Genomic DNA, 16,948 nt, shown 5'->3' on the forward strand with positions numbered 1-16,948 from the left:
TGTCATAAAAATGGAATATGATACCTATCCCTTCATTACAGTGGAATAATGAAGAGAAACAGAATAAAAGGTAACAATTAGCAAAGTAAATTGTAATATTTTGCAGTATTTTCAGTCCAGGTTATTTTCTAAAGACACAAATCATCCTCCTCCTGAGCTCATCGTCTTCCTCCCAGCAGCTGGCCGTGCTGGGAGGCAGCGCTGGTACATACTGGTGGGATCACGCCTGGCGCCTGCCACTGTTGCACAGCTCAGTCCTCCACAGCCCGGCATCTCCTCATCTGGGAAACCACCCAAGAGACAAGAGTCTCGCTGTGGAAGGAGTTCGGAGCGGCTCCCGCTCTGACAGCTAAAGTCAAAACACAGCAGAGCTGGAAGAATACGTTTCCACATAAAACGCCCTTTGGCTGCAAGCAGCCGCTGTGGCTACGCTGAGAATGGCTTTTATTTGAAACATATTTATTGACATTTGCATCCCCTCCCAGGGGACACCATGCAGACAACTACAGTCCTGTGTCCTCCTCGGTTCTTTTCACTCCCAACACAAACTGACGGGCCCAAAACTGCCCCAGGGACCCCACTACTCTTGGTACCCTCAACACACGAGTGCAGCTGCTCCTGGTGACCAACGATGCCCAAGTTCCTCCCAGTTCACCCTCTCAAGACCTCCAGCAGTGCCTGGAGAAAGGTTACACCTTTTGATGTCTTCATCTTCACCAGTCCATCCCCATCGATGGCACTGCTGTGAGGATCATCACCCAGAGGCCTCCCAAGCCGCTTTCCTACCGTGTGTCTCAGTCGCTGGTCGTCATCATAAAACATTTTTCAACACGGATGGCAAGTTTTCAACCAAATGCTGACCCTGGTTTAGGATTTCTCCTCCTTAGCTTTGGGATTTTACCAGCAGAGGGCAGGCCGGGATTGCACCAGGAGCAGAAAAACGCAGCATCGCAGGAGGGAGAGAGTTTCACTCAGGGCATGCCATAGCAGAACTGAGATAAGCAACGTTTTCCATGCAGGGGAATTTGGGAGAGCAGGACTCGCTCACTGCTAGAGCACCTGCTGCGCAGCAGATCTCCCGCAGCCTGGAAGTGGCCTTGTCCCCTCCAAGTAACAGGTGAAGGCTTGTTCGTCCCAGCCCCGTTTTGTTCCAGCCTCACCGCTCTGGGAGCTGGAGTGGTGTTTAACACCACCGTATGCCACCGAGCAACCCCAGCCGGACCGCGCTGAACGCAGCCCACGCGTTCCCATAGGCCTCTTCATTATGTTTTTTTGCCTGAAGAACAAGGATGAAGAGAGTGCGTGGAGAGTTCGGGGATTTCCCCTACAGGGTAGATCAAAAGTTGCCAGGATGTGTTAGAGGAGACGTTTAGGCTAAAGAAAACCCTGGGAAAAAAAATGAAGCTCCAGTCCCGGGCTACCGCTCTAATCACCATGTTGCTGTGGGGAGAAAACCCCACGGGCCTGAACTGATGCCCTCCCACCCGCTCCTGCTCCTGTTTGATCAGCAGAGATCAGGAAGTGGGTTTTTTTTTTTTTCACTGTCTCTGTTTTGTTTTACCACTGTAGCCCGCGGGGCTGGTTTGTATGCCTGCCTCCCACGGAGGGTAATTTGGTTCCTCTCTCTGGCCGAGGCCACACCAGAGCACTGAGCTCCCACCGCCGCCTCCAGCCGGGTCGGGGCAGCCCAGGCACCAGCAGGACGACCCGTCATCAATAGCCCTATTATTGCCCTTGAAGTTTCTCTCGGCTTCCAGACGGATGCTGCGTTACTCCATCACAGCTGCAGTTGCTCCCTTCCAGCAATTCCCAACACAGCACTTAAGGCAGGGATTTATGGGCGGTTTTGAAAGGCATTTTGGAGCGAGAAGGAGTTATGGGAAAGGAAGTCAAATTCCCACCATTCCCCAGAAAATTCTCCCAGCATCTTTCACAAGAAGGATCATTTACTGGTCCTTTCCTCAAAACAGTCCTCAAACTCTCAGCTGTGGCTCTTTGTTTAGTCCAAAGCGTTTCCCAACAGCAAGATGCAGCAGGGGTTATTCTGGTCCCGCTTGCAAAGGGTCAGGAGACCAAGGCGAGCCCGAGGCATCTGGCTGCAAGGCTCTGCTGGACCCGATTCGTTCCCTGACATTTTTGCAGACGCTGGTAGTTAAATGAAATGATTTGTTCTCAAGCCACAGATTATCACCAATCTCAGGGCAAGCGTTGCCAGATGATTTTGACTCACGTACTGGTTTGCGAAGTAAAAAGTCATGGGACTGGAGTTACCAAGAGCAGCAGCTATAAAACACCCAGCAGGGACGTTACCTTACCGCCTGCATCTTACATTTTTTGAAGCTTTTCAGGAATTAAAGCTCACCCGCCGCAAACCTAGCAGTCATCCAGGCAGGCTGGATTAGCAGAAAAGATTCACATCAACACTACGTTTCACAACCAGGACAGGGGTTTGAAAGACTTTATTTGACACCTTTGCTGGATGTCACAGCTCGTGAATCTAACAGCTCTGCACAGTGTAAAGTGAGGCCGGGCTACTTGCTGTGAGCTCTAGCGTGCCGACCAGCTGCGGGAACAAGCGGAGTCTGTGAGGACCTCCTCTGACTTTATTAAAAGAGAGTTCCTGGCTGATTCTGGCACTTCAGGACAAGGGTGAGGAGAAGTAGCGGAGGCATTTCTGTGTGTTAAGTGCGGTGACTTTCATCAAAACAACTGGGAGGGACTCACTTTCAAAACAATAGCAGATACATACATTGACATGCACATGGCAGATACAATCTGTAGGAACGCAAAAACACCAGCTCATCCACACAGTCTAACCGGCTGCGCATTTGACCTGAGGCGTGGGGAGAGCCTCTCCCATTCAAGAGAGATCTTCTCCCTCTTTTTTACCTTTCTTTGCACTGACCTTTCCACACTTTTCTCTCTTTTCGTGTCACAGTGCTGTAGAGGTGGGCGAGACTCCTTGGGGTGGGCATGCAACTGGGTCCAGGCTATTCTGCACGTGTACCCCAGCAAGTCAAGGCACAGACGCAGGGAGCGGGGGCTGTTCAGACGAGGGGGAGCACTGGGAGACCCTGCCCTGGCCACCACGGGAGTTAGGGACGTGGCACAGGAGCACGGTGGCTTGAGAGCTTCAAGTTTCTGTTCTTTCTGCCCAAAGAAGAGAGGAGGGGAGGACAGCTGGAGGAGCAGAGGCAGATCTGCTGCATCAGTGACCTAGGGGCACACAGGCCAAGGCAGAAAAAGCTCTCGGGAATCAGAACAAGTGCAGACCCAGAGCTTGCTGAGGTCTGCAGTGAAACCTCAGTGGCTTTTGGTCCCGGCCCAGGGAGAGGGATGAGCAATGCGAGACCAAAACATGGCGCTGAAGAAAGAAAACGGACACATTGTGGGAGGAGAGGGTGAGGGATGCAGGGCTAAGAGAGAACGACGGAGGCACTTCAAACGCAGGCTGGTCTGAGCCATTGCCCCCCTCTGCAGTCACAGCTGTTCAGCGGGGGATGGAGGAGAGACGGCTCCAGCGGGGAGACTGGCAGAGGGAAAGGCCTTTTCTTCTCACCGTGGCTATCAGAGCCTTCCCCTCCGTGACAGACGTCCCTTTGAAATCCTCCGTCTTGCCTCTTCACACCTTGGTGCGGAGCAAGGGCTGCAGAAGCCTCCCTCCACCCAGGCGGCCTGGCCGGCTGCTCCTGCACAGTTTGTGCGGGGACCCAGCGCAGGCCCTGCAGACACGGCAGCGTTTCAGCTCGGCTGTGGGAACGAGCTCTGTTAAGCTGTTGCCTCACTCCACCTTAAGGGCACGTAAGTGGGAAAAGCTGGTAATGCGGCAAGGAAAGCATGGGGATTAGCAGGCAGGCAGGTCGCTAAGGGAGCTGGGGGGGCTCTAGCCTGCCTTGTGGGGTGCCAGCAGTGCTGGGGAGGGGGGTGAGCTGCGTCCGTCCCACCGCACCAAAATTAGGTGCTGCAGCTGGGGGACACATCGCAGGGAATCGGCGTGAGCAAGTCTCTGGCAGCTTTGAGTCCCCAAGGAAATAAGACAGTATTTCAGGGCTGGCTGTTTTCCAAAGGAGAGCAACGCTGGGCTCTGCAGAGGGGTTTGCTGGAGGAGGAACAGGGTTGGGATCTGCATGTGCCCCCTCCCTCGTAGCCAGAAGGATCTGGAGTACAGCCGCGTGCAGACAAGTGCATCGAATTGGATGTGATTTACGTTTGCAGGCGTCACAAGGGAGAGGACGTGTGATGGTGAGGCAAGGAAGGCTTGCGAGGAGGGAGGGAAGAGTAAAGAGAATTTTCTTTATGGATCCTTGGCTTCTGCAAAGCAGGAAAGATGCCTTTTCAGCTGAGTTTGTTCTTAGGCCTGCGGGCAATGAGTGCTGAATAATTCCTGTCTCCGAAGGGGAGGGGAGGGTCAGAAAGCCCCGATTTCAGTCGCCCAGGAGCGGCAGATCCTGGATGTCCCAACCCTGATCCCGGGTCCCTGCACGGCAGTGCCCAAGGCGGGAGGCGCCGCGTAAGCCGGTGGAACAGGGATGCCGGCGGAAGCTGGTGAGAAGAGGAATGTTGCGATTTGGCTGCTCTTGGACGAGCCCTCTCTCAATACGCCCGCTGGCGACGGCATCCTGGGCACGGCTGCTACGGCCGTGGACGAGCCCGCGCCTCGGGCCCTCCGGCTAGAAGAGGCCATCCTGCTGGCCAGGAAGCTTCGGCGGGACGGCAGCATGTCGCTGGGGACACGGCGAAGCGGGGCTGGCCTCACAGCAGGGCTTGGGTAAGCCAGGGAAGATGCAGTCAAAACAACCGGAGCGGGAGCAGCCTCCCTCCTGGGGATTTGCACGGGGCCAGCAGCACTGTGGAGGAAGGACCACGGCCACGTCTGGATGGGCAGGAGGGAAGTGGCCACGGGAGAAGGCTCCATTTCTGCCACGTAATTATTCAGGTGGGAGAGGAGTCGCAGCCGGATGGGGTCGGCGGCGTTTTGGCCCTCGAGGATGCCCAGGTACCTGACAACTTCAGTGAGACATTCGCGGAAGCCGATGCTCCTGTAATCGACGGCCAGAGCTCGAGCATCTAAGAAGCCTGCAGGGAGAGGACACGGGTGACAGTAAATCCATGGAGAGCTCAGGAATGTGCTTTGATTTCACTACCCTCTCTAGTGCACAGTGTATTTCACTTGAGGCACTTTGCTGCCGTGTGATATTACTGAAGCAGATAGCCAAGTGGGTGTCCGAAAGGACTGGACGTTTGCGTGCGTGAGAATAGCATCTGCGGTTATCTCATCGGGATAAAACTGCCAGGGTCATGAAGCCTCTTACTCCAGCATGTGAGACGAGTAAGAGGCTTCATTAACTGTGCTCAGGAAGAAATTTTTCCTATTGGACTCTACCAGTTATCACTGCTGGAGACACGACTGTGGGCTAGAAGGGCACTGGGTCCCTCTTTGCTAACGAACCATCCCTGGTCTTGCAGAACAGCAGGACGCTGTGTCTCCTCAGCACACACCTTAGCACCATTTTCCTCTGCCTGGGTCCCCACCTTTATACTTCATTTAAACAGATGTCTGGCCGAAGGACATGGGACAGTGGCAGAACCAAAACCGCTGGGCCAAGGAAGCTCAAAGCCACAGAAATCAACAAGATAAAATGCAAGCGGCAGCTGGTTTTTAGGCTTCTGCTCCCTACTTGCAGCTTCATGAGGCGATAAGCAATAAAGCAGAGAATGTCACAGCACAGTGAAGCGCTGGACCACTTTGCTTGACGGGGTCTCTCGTGACAATACAGCCCTTTGTTGCAGTGCAGTCAAACTGAATATCTAAACAAATGTTCCAGACCAAGTTACAGCTCTGAACCAAAGCCTGGATGCCAGCAATGTCCCCAGCAAGCCAAAAATGGGTGGTAAGCAAGCCAGAGGCTTCTTTACTGGAGCTGTGATCTCCATCCTGTTAACTGGAACAGGACAGAGGGTCTGTACTGAGGTCTCAGTACAAATAAGACCTTTGTTGAATTTTGCACAGGGCTCCCTCTCTCTTCTTATAACAACCAAGAGACACACACACAAAAAAAAAAAAAAAAGAACAGAAAGGGAAAAAAGCCTTGTTTATTTGCAGAGTCCCCATGCAGAATCCAGCCGCTGCAGGAAATGTATCCCAGGGAGGAGGTAAAGAGTTTAATATCGTTTTTCTGGAAGCAGGCTCCATTTCTGAGCAGGACTAAGAACGTCCCTGGCTGGGCAGCTTTTAGCGGGATGTGTGACAATGACAGCGGTGCCGTCCCTGCGGGTCTGTGGGATTTGCCGTCCCACATACCCCGGTCTGCCAAATGGATGCTGACCCATATGAAAAACAACAGGGCAGGAAATGTCCATCTGCCCTCCCTCAAAAAATATTTCCCTTGGGAAGCAGGCAGGGTAGCGTTCATTTTGGTGCTGGCTGGTGTCAGCAAGGCACAGCAGCACCAAGATACTGCTTGCTGCTGAGGCTGATGGGGAATTTTCCTTCCAGGTTTTCACCTTCACCTCACCGCTATGCTTATAAGAGGGGTTCTTACCTGTTCCTCCCGTGGCATGAAGCATTTTTAAGTGATCTACAGTCATTTGTAGAATTTCTGCCTTCTCCAGCTTGGAAGACCCCTGTGTGTTGGGAGCAGGAAAAAAGAGCAATTCATCATTTTATGGTCTAGGGCTTTGTGCCTCTCAGGGGCTGAGTTTTGCCCAGTGACATCCTCCCCAAAACCTTCCTGAAGCCCAGGAGTGCTCGGATCGGAGCAGGACATCCATCCAGGGCACTGGCTCTGGTTTTTACATCAAGTGAGTAGAAAACAGAGCTCCTTCCCAAGATCCCCTGATGCAAATTGAAAATCCCCATTTCCGTGCATCTTCATATCTGCAAAACACTTTCTGGATTGAATTTATCCTCCCCAGGGCTCCTGAATATTTGTTAATATTGTTTTACCACCCGGTTTCACCACCTACTTACTCCCTGAAGTGATGATGATAAGAAAGACCTATCATTGCTCCAGATTTTCTCATTCTGAGAGCTCTACCCTTAACGCTGCCGAAACGCAGCCCGCGCAGGAGGACGGGTGGAAATCATGGACTCACACACCTGCTTCTCGAAGGCGGTGGGCACCAGGCGCCGCAGTTCAGAGAGGCTGCTGTTGATACGGTCACGGCGCCGCTTCTCGATGATCTGCGGGAGATTTCCAAGTGGAGAGAAGAAACCACGGTCATTTAGGACCACAGCTCATGGGTCTAAAGCCCTCATTAACAGCTGTGGACGGTTGAGAGAGGCGCTTTCAACAGGGCCATATAAGTAAATGTTTTGGGTGCAAAAGCTGAGCAAAGGAACTAACTGGGGCGATAACCCCAGGTGAAATCGCTCTCCTCCACCCCTCTCCCCACCCCCTTCTGCCAGATTTGAGGCCAAATCTCTACAAAAAATGGCTGTGGGGAGAGTTCTGCAGGAGATGGAGCAGGAAATGGTGTAAAGTCAATTTTGCACGGTGTCCCCTCAGGAGGGACGTGCTAACAGCACCCCCACACACACCGGGGGTGTCCTGGGGAGCCCTGGCACAGAGCCGGGCCCAGCCTGACCCCCCAGCGAGACACAGCACAGCCACCCTGGTCAACGTAGATGAGACTCACCCCTCTCCTCTTCTTCCTGGCTTGTATCTGAGATGTCGTAGTGGGAGACACAGACCTGGAAACATGGCTGGAAAGGAAGAAGAGGGAATCATTTCTTGCGCTAGCTGGAGAGAAACCTCCATTGCACATATGCTTTACACACGTTTGCCATCTGCAGTTTCCCCCCCTGAATAATATCTTCTGTGGTTCCCATCTCATTTTTACCCACAACACAGAGCTCAGGAATTGGGGACGGGGAGCCAAGCAGAGACTCGAATCCCACTCTCTCCCCTTCAAGAGTCTCCCACCAGCCTGGGACAGATTTCTGCACCAGACTGTCCATCCACTACAAGGCACACATCTCCAATCTCAGCCCATGCTGGCATCTCCACAGGGCTGGAAAAGCAGCGATCCGAGCTCTGGAGTTGTGGTCTTTTTTTTTTTTCTCCATGTGTGAACCTCCTGGCTCTCGTGTCTGAGCCTGCCCTGTCTGCAGGTCTTTGCATCTTGGAGCTGCGATAGCACGAGCTTGTATCTGAGCTCCCACCCAGGGCGGCAGCAAAGGGCTGGGTGCTCCTCAGGGTGAGGCTAACAGCAGTGTTGATGTGGTTTCTGAGGGCTTCCTGCAGAGTCGCTTCACAAACCACAATTTTTGGGGTGGGCTGCGATAGTCTGAACGCACGGACACCCCTGAACCAGACAGAGAGGGGCCAGAACCTGGGCAGGGGGGACACCCGGCAGGAGGTGACAGAGCAGGGACCCTGCCTGCTGGCCGACAGCCCCGGGGACCAGCTCTGCTCAAGGGATAAGGGACACAGGGGCAGACAGGCTAAGGAGAAGGGCCCCACAAACCATCCTGCGCCTGGTGGGCACGGGCGAGGCTAAAGACACCAAAGGTCAGCACTAAACACACACAGGGAGGCAAAGTTCAATCCTTAGGTCCCCGCGGCGGTGAGGTCTCCATAACGATGGATAACCGGGCGTGGGAAACTCCTTGGAGCAAACCCCCTCTGCTCGGGGGGAGGTTGGCTGGGCCACCTTCCACCTCCCCCAAGCGGGGTTTCTCCCTCCGGAAAGCGGGACTGGCTCGGGGCTGTTTCTGCGCCTTACGAAACTCGGTGCAGCGATGTTTAACACGCAGGCGAGACGGCAGTCTGCAACCCCGGCCAGCCCAGCGCTCCGCAGGGACTCGGTGACCGCGCAAGACATACAAATCTGGCAAGGGGCATTTGGGTTCACCCCATCAAATCAAAATATTTTTCAGTTTGATGAAGCATTTTAATAGCAGTCTATTAAAGATGTTTCTGCCGAGACAGTGCTGTCTGCGCAGCACGCCAAAAACTAGACCAAACTCAGCCCATTAAAAATACATCGTGTTAGGCCCAAGTGAGGTGCTTTCAGAAGTGGTTTTACACAATCAGACGAAATAACACGTTCTTCTACTGACTGCTCCACTCATCTCCATGCAGGTACCCGATTTGAATGTCTGCTGGGTGGGCTTTCTCTGGGCATAGGTGCTGGCTGGCTTCGCAAGTACGAACACGCGTTGCCAGCATCCGTAAACGCACGGACGATGTGAAAAGGGGCTGTGCGCGGACGCTGGGCTCTTACACGTGCAGGGGGTAGGCACTGAACTCGCCTGGCAGCGCAGGAATGTGGAGTACGCACTCAAGGAGTCTGCAACAGTGAATTTTGAAACTCTCTTTGCCGAGCTGTCTGAACGCGTCGCTGTTTGTGAGCTACGGTTCCAGATGTGGATATAAAGACTTAGCTTACTGCAAAATACATTTTAAAAATATGTCTGACAGATTTGAACCACATAAAAGATACCGTAACTATATTCTCTGATGATTAAACTTTCTTCATTGCTCTTTGCTCGATTTTATAATTTACAGCGTAACTTTGGCTGTTTATTCAAAACAGAAAGCAAAGAAACCCACCGCCCCAAACCCAAGCAGTATCTTGCACTTCTGCAGTGACCCCAGAGTCTAAACTTGCAGCACACACTGGACCAAGCCTCACACCCGGCGTGACTCATCCCCTCGTACAGGGGAACTGGTTTGCCCAAACCACCCGACCGATGGGTAATGGGCTGGGAACCCCGGCCAGACAGCCCGACTGCCTCCCTCTGCCCTACGCGCTCCACCTCGCTCCCCACCTGGAAGTGTTTCATTTAACCCGATCTGCCAGCGTCCCGTGCAGGGCCGCCCACCCTCCTGGGCCTGTAAGCTCGTCAGGGCAGGAACAGCTCTTTTGGCCATGTGTTTGTGTGACACAAGCACCAATATACACGTACACAAATACCACCAGATCACAGCGCTGCCTGGTCCTACGACTGGCTTGAGAAGACAAACGTATTAGCAGCACCAGAGAGAGATCAAAAACTCATTGTTACTGTTCACTGAAATAAAGTATTATGACAATTCCTCTCTTTCATCCATCGGGGTACCATAGACTTAGTGTGCTGCACTGCTGTGAAGAGGGGGGATGTATTTCACGTGCAGCACGAAGGCAGGTTAAATGCTGATGCACTTCGAAACTGCATAAGGGATCAGTGAATTTGTGCAGGACATTATGTGTTGGACAAGCCCGACTCTGCTGCGACCGTATCAGTGAGAAGCAGACTCGTGAATTTAATCCCATGAGAACCTGAGCTTGGCACCGGCCAGGGCGACTTCGCCCGGGATACCAAGCAGCAAAAGGGAATTAATTCATCTGGGGCCTTGCTGGACGCAGAGGGAGGGGGACGCTTGGCTACTGAAACAAGAGTTCAAAAGCAGCTGATTTTTGGATGAGAACAAATAACAGAGCCCTTCCTTCATCACGCTCAGAGCCCGGGCGTGCCCGTGAAGGGCCGGCACAGCATGGGAACCCAGCCGCGAGCGGCAGCGGGGGATGCCCTTTGCCAGCAGAGCCGAAGCGTGGGGGAGCGGGGTGAAGCCTGAGGACATCGCCTGGGGGACCACACAGAGATCTTGTCCTTGCTCTTTCCCATTTCACCAAGCAGCAAAGCTCCAGAGCCGAAACTGCAGCTCAGCAGCGATGGGATGGAGCCTGCGAACTGCGATACTGAAAGTGCACGCCTAAAGCAGGGCAGCCTTCGCTGGCCAGACCGCACGGGCTCCCTCTTTAATAAAGATCAAAGCCCCAGCTGGTGCATTACAAATGCATCAGCAGAGCAGAAGCGTTTCTCATGCAAAACCTCCTCGTTTCTTCCACATTCCCCAGGAGCCCTTGCATCGCTGGGACTGCAGTGGCATCCAGGCCGCTGACCGGTGCCTTTGCTCTGGGGGGGGGCACTGCCCCAACTCGGGGTGCGGCGCAACCGGGGTCCTGCTAAGGAAGATCAGAGCTGCCCTTCTCCCCACCCGGCAGGAGAAGGCAAACGCACTGGCTTTAATGAGGCATTTTCTTGATTGCCATCCGCTCCTAACGCAGCTTTACCACTTGTGCTGCGACTTGGGTCTCCCCGCTGGGTCAGTCCCGACGCCAGCACCCTCGATCCAACCAACCCCCCTCCCCGTCCTGGCCCACGGCAGGACCAGCCCAGCCCGAAGGGGTTAAGCGAGGTGCCAGGGGACTCCCGGCGGGTCAGTGGCGGAGCCCGGTGCTCTCCGGTGCCAGGGAGCCGCTGCAAACGCCGTGCCCGGAGCCGGGGACCCCCCACTCCTCTCCCCGCAGGATGCCGAGCTCACCCCGCTGCAGGGACCCCAAACCCCGACTCGGTCGCAGCGCCGTGGGACCGGAGCCCGTCCCCGCGGGTGGGAGCTCACCTGTACTCCTCCTCCCGGCCCACGTCGATGGTGCCGTCGGACTCCGTGTCGGACGAGCTCTCCTCGCACAGCCGCTTCATCCTCGCAGGCGGCTCCGGGCGGCCCCGCGGGGCGCTGGGGGAAGAAGCCGATGGGCTCGACGAAGCTGCCCCCCCACGCGTGGCCCCGGAGGCCAGCGCCGTCCTTCCCCGCCGTCCTCGGGGAAGTGCGGTCCCTCCCCGGGCTGCGCGGCGGAGCTGGCCCCAGCGTGGTGCCTGCCTCGCACGGCTCCTCCCCTGCCCGCTCGCTGCCTTTCACACCCCCGGCTCTTCCCTCGCTTCTCCTCCCAGCACGTCCCCAACCTCCCCGGTTAATGGGTTAATGAGACATCTCCCGGGAGTGACGGATTACGCGGCCGCGCCGGCGCTCCCAGGTTCCCAGGGCCCCCCCCCCTTGGCCTCCTCCCGCTCGCTGGTCGAAATCCCAAGTCTTCCTGTAAAAGGAACAGTCTGTGTGAACCGTCTCATGTCCCCCCCCTTCTGCCCACGGCCCCCCTTCCACCCGCTGCACATTGGCCTCAGCCCCAGTTTAAAGGGACCAGTGACCTCACTGGCAACAGAAAACCGTGGGAAAGAGATGGGACTGATAAAGCCTTGAGTTGTTTCAGGGAAAAATCAACATCCAGCCCCACACGCACACACATGTCTGCCCGGCTCTGAGCGGCGCAGGCACTTTTGGAGACTTATGATTCAGATGGAAACCAGCTTATTCGAAGCGCGGTGCTGTTTGAGGACGCCGCTCAAAGGGCCCTCGCCTGGGATTAATCAACGGCCACGGCCCAGGGCTGGGATGGCAGCGGTGGCACCGTGCTCGGAGGCATCGGGGTGGGTTTGGCACCCCGGCACTGTGCCACGGTGGTCCCACCGGGAGCTCGGCCCCCTGCCACGCTCCCACAGCCTTGGAGTGTCTTCAAGTGCCAGCTCATGGCACTGCCAGGGCATTTGAGACCTACCCTGTAAAACAAGCCAACCAAAGCCCAACTTCAGGTTTTATGACACTAGGATGAATTGCTGTTTTCTTGTCTCCTTCCATAATGCTGGAAACTTTGACCCGCAGCCCGGCATCTAGAGAGCATCTCGCTCTCCCTGAGCTTGCGGGAAGGAGGTAGGAGTCTGTTTTTCAGAGCCCTGTGCTGTTCAAATCCCCCAAGGCAGCAAAAACGTGTGCGTGTGGGAGAGAGAGAGAGGGGAGGAGGGAGAGAGCTGAAGTGGAGGTTCGCAGTACAAAAATAATGCCTTTTATTTTGAAAAAAATAATCAGCGCTGAGATCTGGCAACACGTGGGTTTCCCAAAGCCTTTTTGCAAAGACCGTGGCGGTGATAACAGCCCGTCACCGCTCGGGCCAGCCCAGCCACCCCACCACCCGTCTCCCGTGCACGGAGGCCGCGTGGTCGGGTGCTCCCTATCTGCCTCAGCCATCTCTGCCAGCTCACCCGCACTGCACCCGCCAACCCCGAGATGGCTGCGATCCCCCAGCACCGCGCAGGCAGCACCCGTAAAAGCCAAATGCCAGCTCCCGCCTGCCCTTCACCCACACGTGCCCCAGCCCAGCTCGCCGGGGCTGAGCCAGGCACGGCCCCCGCGACCCGTTTTCGGGACTGAACCGCACCGTCCTCCCTCCCGAAGTAAAACAAGAGAGACCTGAACCTGTGTTGGAGGGGAAAGCTGATGTTTCAGAAGTGTTTGTAAACCCCCCCAAAATGAGAATAAAACATTTGCTTTAGGTTATAGCACTTTGTTTCTATAATTTTGATGTTTTGTTTTAATTTTCACTATAAAAAGTGGTCAAGAAACCGAGCTGTTATTAGCTTACTTTTCAAAATGAAAAGTCACTTTGAACCAGAAGAATTAGAAACGTGTTATTTTAGCAGTTCTGAGACCCACTCCTCCTCCCTTTCCAAAGTGATTTCAGTTAAAAATACATACATCTCCAAACTAAACTTCTCATAAACATGTGTTTTTGAGAGATTAATACTCTTTCCACTGATAAAACCATTTAAATGGGATCCAGAGATTGGTTATTTCAGGCTCTTGCTCATGTCACAACGAGCCTGAACCAAGCGGAGCCCAGACCTGCCACGGAGGAACACTTTTCTTCCCCATTAGAAAGGAATTCACTGTCCAGACTCCATCTTTTCTGGGCCTTGTCTAAGCATCATTATCTGGGTTCAATTGAAGTGTAATTGGCAACATGTTTTTCTAGGATTACACTTCATTATGAACAGAGCAGGGGCCCTGAAACCCACTTCTCCTGTAATTGGATCCGTTTTCCAGCCTGTGCTCCTGGAGAGTCGTTTATAATCGCCCCCAGCGAGCCTGGGGGATTGCGAGGGCCATCTGAGCCACCCCAGGATTAGCTGAGCTGTGCAGCAGCTGAAGCCGAGACGGTGCTGAGACCCCTCACAGGTCGCTTCAATGGAGACGACAGGGAAGGATTAAATGGGTTTAGCTGCGTGCGAGGGAAGCCAGGTTTCAGAAAGCATCGTCCACGTCTCGCAGGAGAGAGTGGACAGACCTACCCGGCTGTGGGCAAGGGGTGATGCCGGTGAGGGGGAGGTGGGGTCCAGCTGCAGAAATGGGGTTTCTGCCGCCTGTTGGCCTCTCGTGGAGCGTCCGTGCAAGCTGTTCCCACGGGACACTTTCGTGCGGTGGCAAAGCCTGGCCCCAAGCGCAGAGCCACAAACAGTGGGTGACCAACCTCTTCCCAGAGCCGGTCTGCTCTTCCCCAGAGAGCTACGGGCTTTGCCACGGCCAAGCCAGGGAATTACTAGAGGAAATCTCTTCCCAAGCCCTGAATTATCAACCCTGGCCCAGCGTTCAGGGCTGGTTCCCATCCTGCACGATCTCTGGGAGCTCAGCAAGCATTGCTGCAGTGCCTGTCCCCGTCCCTGGGACCCCGGTGAGACCCTCTGGGACTCCGGAGGCTGGTGAGAGCCGTCCCCTGCTACGGCTGGCTGTGCCTCTGCGTGGTCGGAGCCGTTTCCAGAGGATGGGTGTCACGAGGACGGGGCTAAGCCATCCATCACACCCAGCACTAATTGGCTCCCCTGTTTCGGAGGCCAAGGAATAAGTGAGCTGCAAAGATTGATGTCCCTTCTCTGCAGCAGGAAAAACTCTCCGGGCCAGGGCTGAGGGTGGATCCCTGCCAGGGACCTGGGATTGCCCAGGTTTGCCTGTGCCAGCCCGCTCTTGGGGGTGAAGGGCTCCAGCCTGAGGTTCCCTGGGGGGGGTGACAGCCAGCCCAGCCACCAGCCCCCCTCCTGTGCTGGGACCAGGGCTGCTCCCTCCCCTCCCTCCTGCTCAGCTCTGGGAAATGTCCCCGGAGAGCGGCCAGCTGTGAAAAGCTGCAGCAGCTGGAATGTGGGAGGGAGGGCAAACGCTTCTGGAAAGCCAGAGGCAGCGAAGAGCAGGACGTATCTGTTACCTCCCCGTGAACTGACACCTCTGATTTAACCCCGTGCATGCCTGGAATGCCCTGTCCGCACGTCTTCAGTCAACATCACCTCCTAACCTCAGGTCCCACCACTGGCTGCCAGATCCACAGCTGTAATTTCAAAAGCAGAGGCCTCGCAGGGATGCTGGACGGGATTCCTGGCTGCAGCGCTGTGGACAGGCTGTCTTGTTCTGTGGCTAAGCAGAGGGATTCATCACAGACGGGAGAATCATGCAGGGCTTTTGGGAGGTGATTTGGGATGAAAGCATGTAGGTACGAATACGATATCACCTCCATGTTTTGTCAGATCTGGAGCACAGCCAGGAGAGGATTGTTTGCCGTGGCTGCGCTCCAAGCCAGAGGCACTACAATTGTTAACTCCCCCCCAACTTCCCCGGCCCACGCAATTCAGAGCCGGCCCAGCCGACTGCTAGGGGCAGTCCAGGGGAGGGAAAAACAACATTTTCCCACAAACCCATGGCCTCACCCTTCCCCAGGCAGGGACAGGGCAGATCCTGTATCTGCTCGGGGCCCGACTGAAACTCGGCGCTACCCTGGCCGCCCTGGCACGGCTGGCTGTGTCCTCACGCCTATTGCCCTGCGGCGGGTCTGCGCCCGGCCCTGCCGCCGCAGCCAGGAATGCGGCTTGGCTTGGGCAGCCGTGCAAACTCCGCGGGATGGGGCACCGGGAGGCTGCACCTGCCACGGCTGGGGCACTGTGGAGGTGCTGCTGTCTCTGCAAGAGCTTCTGCCCCATAAAATGGTGCTTTTCCCCCTGAGCTTGTGCCCACAGCAGGGCCGGGACCTGCAGTCGTGAGTGCCAGGCATAAGGTGGCTCTGTCACTGCGTCCCCAGGTCAGCGGGGCTGGAGGACGGCCAGGGACAGGATCGCCTTCCTGCTCCAGAATCGGCAGAGCATCCCAACAGTTAGCGTCAGATGACGCCAGCGTTTCAGTCCTGACTGCCCTTGATATGCCTCAGTTTCCCCACCCATAATGATACTAATACACTGGGCACTCACTTTACAGAGAAGCAGCGATGAGTGATAATTAATATTGCACCAGCCCTGCTGACAGCCGGGGTTACTGGCTCATCTAGGAGCCCAAACCGAGGTTAGGGCTCCCCTGTGGCTACACAGAGAGGTCCCAGAAACTCACTGTCCTCTCCCAAGTTTTAGATCTAGAGAGGGCGATGCGGACAAGGCGAGCTGCTGCAGTACGGGATGGTCTGCACGAACGCTGCAGCCCTCCATGCTGCGGTGGGCAACTTGGCTCTCGGCTGTCAGGGGCAGTGAACTGACCCCGGAGGTGCCAGCCCTGCTCCTGTCTCTGGACGCTGGAAGGACACGGGTGGCCTTAAGGCTGCACCCGTGCTAAAGCAACCAGAGGAGCTGGGATGGGAAAACCCGCGGCTGGTGAAGCGAGGCCCTGGCCTTCCCCCGGGGCCAGTCCCCAGGGCTCCGGGGAACACAATGCCTTTGTTTGTGACTTGGCCTGCACAAGGAGCCCTTCCCTCGCTCAGCCCCAAAACACCAACCCTTCAAAAGGCCTGTTCTCCCCCTCCCCTTCCCCCAGCAATGCTAATGTGCCAGGCCTCTTCTCATGAACCCTGGGAGAGATCAGGCTGGTAGACAGTTTCACCACTTGTTAAATGTGTGTTTAGCGATCTTGTGAGTAGACAAGAACAAATACAAACAAGCCGGGCTGGAGAGCCCCTGCCCCTCCGCCCTGCCTGGAACGCACCAGCCCCAAAGCCTTTCTTCTCTAACCACTTCAAACTTTCATTTCTTCTGAAGCCACAACAAGGCACACTTTGTAAAGCAAATGAGTAAACAGCAACTTTCAGCTTAAAAGGAAAACAAGGGGGAGGGACTGTTTTTAATTACTGGATTTTAAAAAGGGCTTTATTCGGTTAATTGCTTTCTGTTGTAAAATGTTCTTCTGCGCACAGCCCTGGTTCTAGCTGCATTGCTGCTGGCCAGATGGCATTGCAGAGGTAATGACAGCATGTGCGTTCGCTGCTTGGGTACACAAGTGCCTTTAACTCACAGACATCCCCCCGAGCCCTCCCAGCCTCATGGAAATGA

General features: G+C 55.3%; 1 protein-coding gene across 1 annotated transcript; it reads right to left on the reverse strand.

Moving 5' to 3' along the window:
- Positions 1 to 2,428: 2,428 nt before the first annotated feature.
- HEYL (hes related family bHLH transcription factor with YRPW motif like) lies at positions 2,429 to 11,791 on the reverse strand. Its single transcript, XM_074850963.1, has 5 exons — positions 11,391 to 11,791; positions 7,639 to 7,705; positions 7,100 to 7,183; positions 6,543 to 6,624; positions 2,429 to 5,076 (listed from the first exon to the last, which is right to left on the reverse strand). Exons 1-5 carry the CDS (start codon positions 11,468 to 11,470, stop codon positions 4,409 to 4,411), a joined length of 981 nt encoding a protein of 326 aa, XP_074707064.1. The 5' UTR covers positions 11,471 to 11,791; the 3' UTR covers positions 2,429 to 4,408.
- Positions 11,792 to 16,948: the final 5,157 nt, after the last annotated feature.

Source organism: Strix aluco, chromosome 26 (assembly GCF_031877795.1).
Source record: "Strix aluco isolate bStrAlu1 chromosome 26, bStrAlu1.hap1, whole genome shotgun sequence".
NCBI classification, from domain to species: Eukaryota; Metazoa; Chordata; class Aves; order Strigiformes; family Strigidae; genus Strix; species Strix aluco.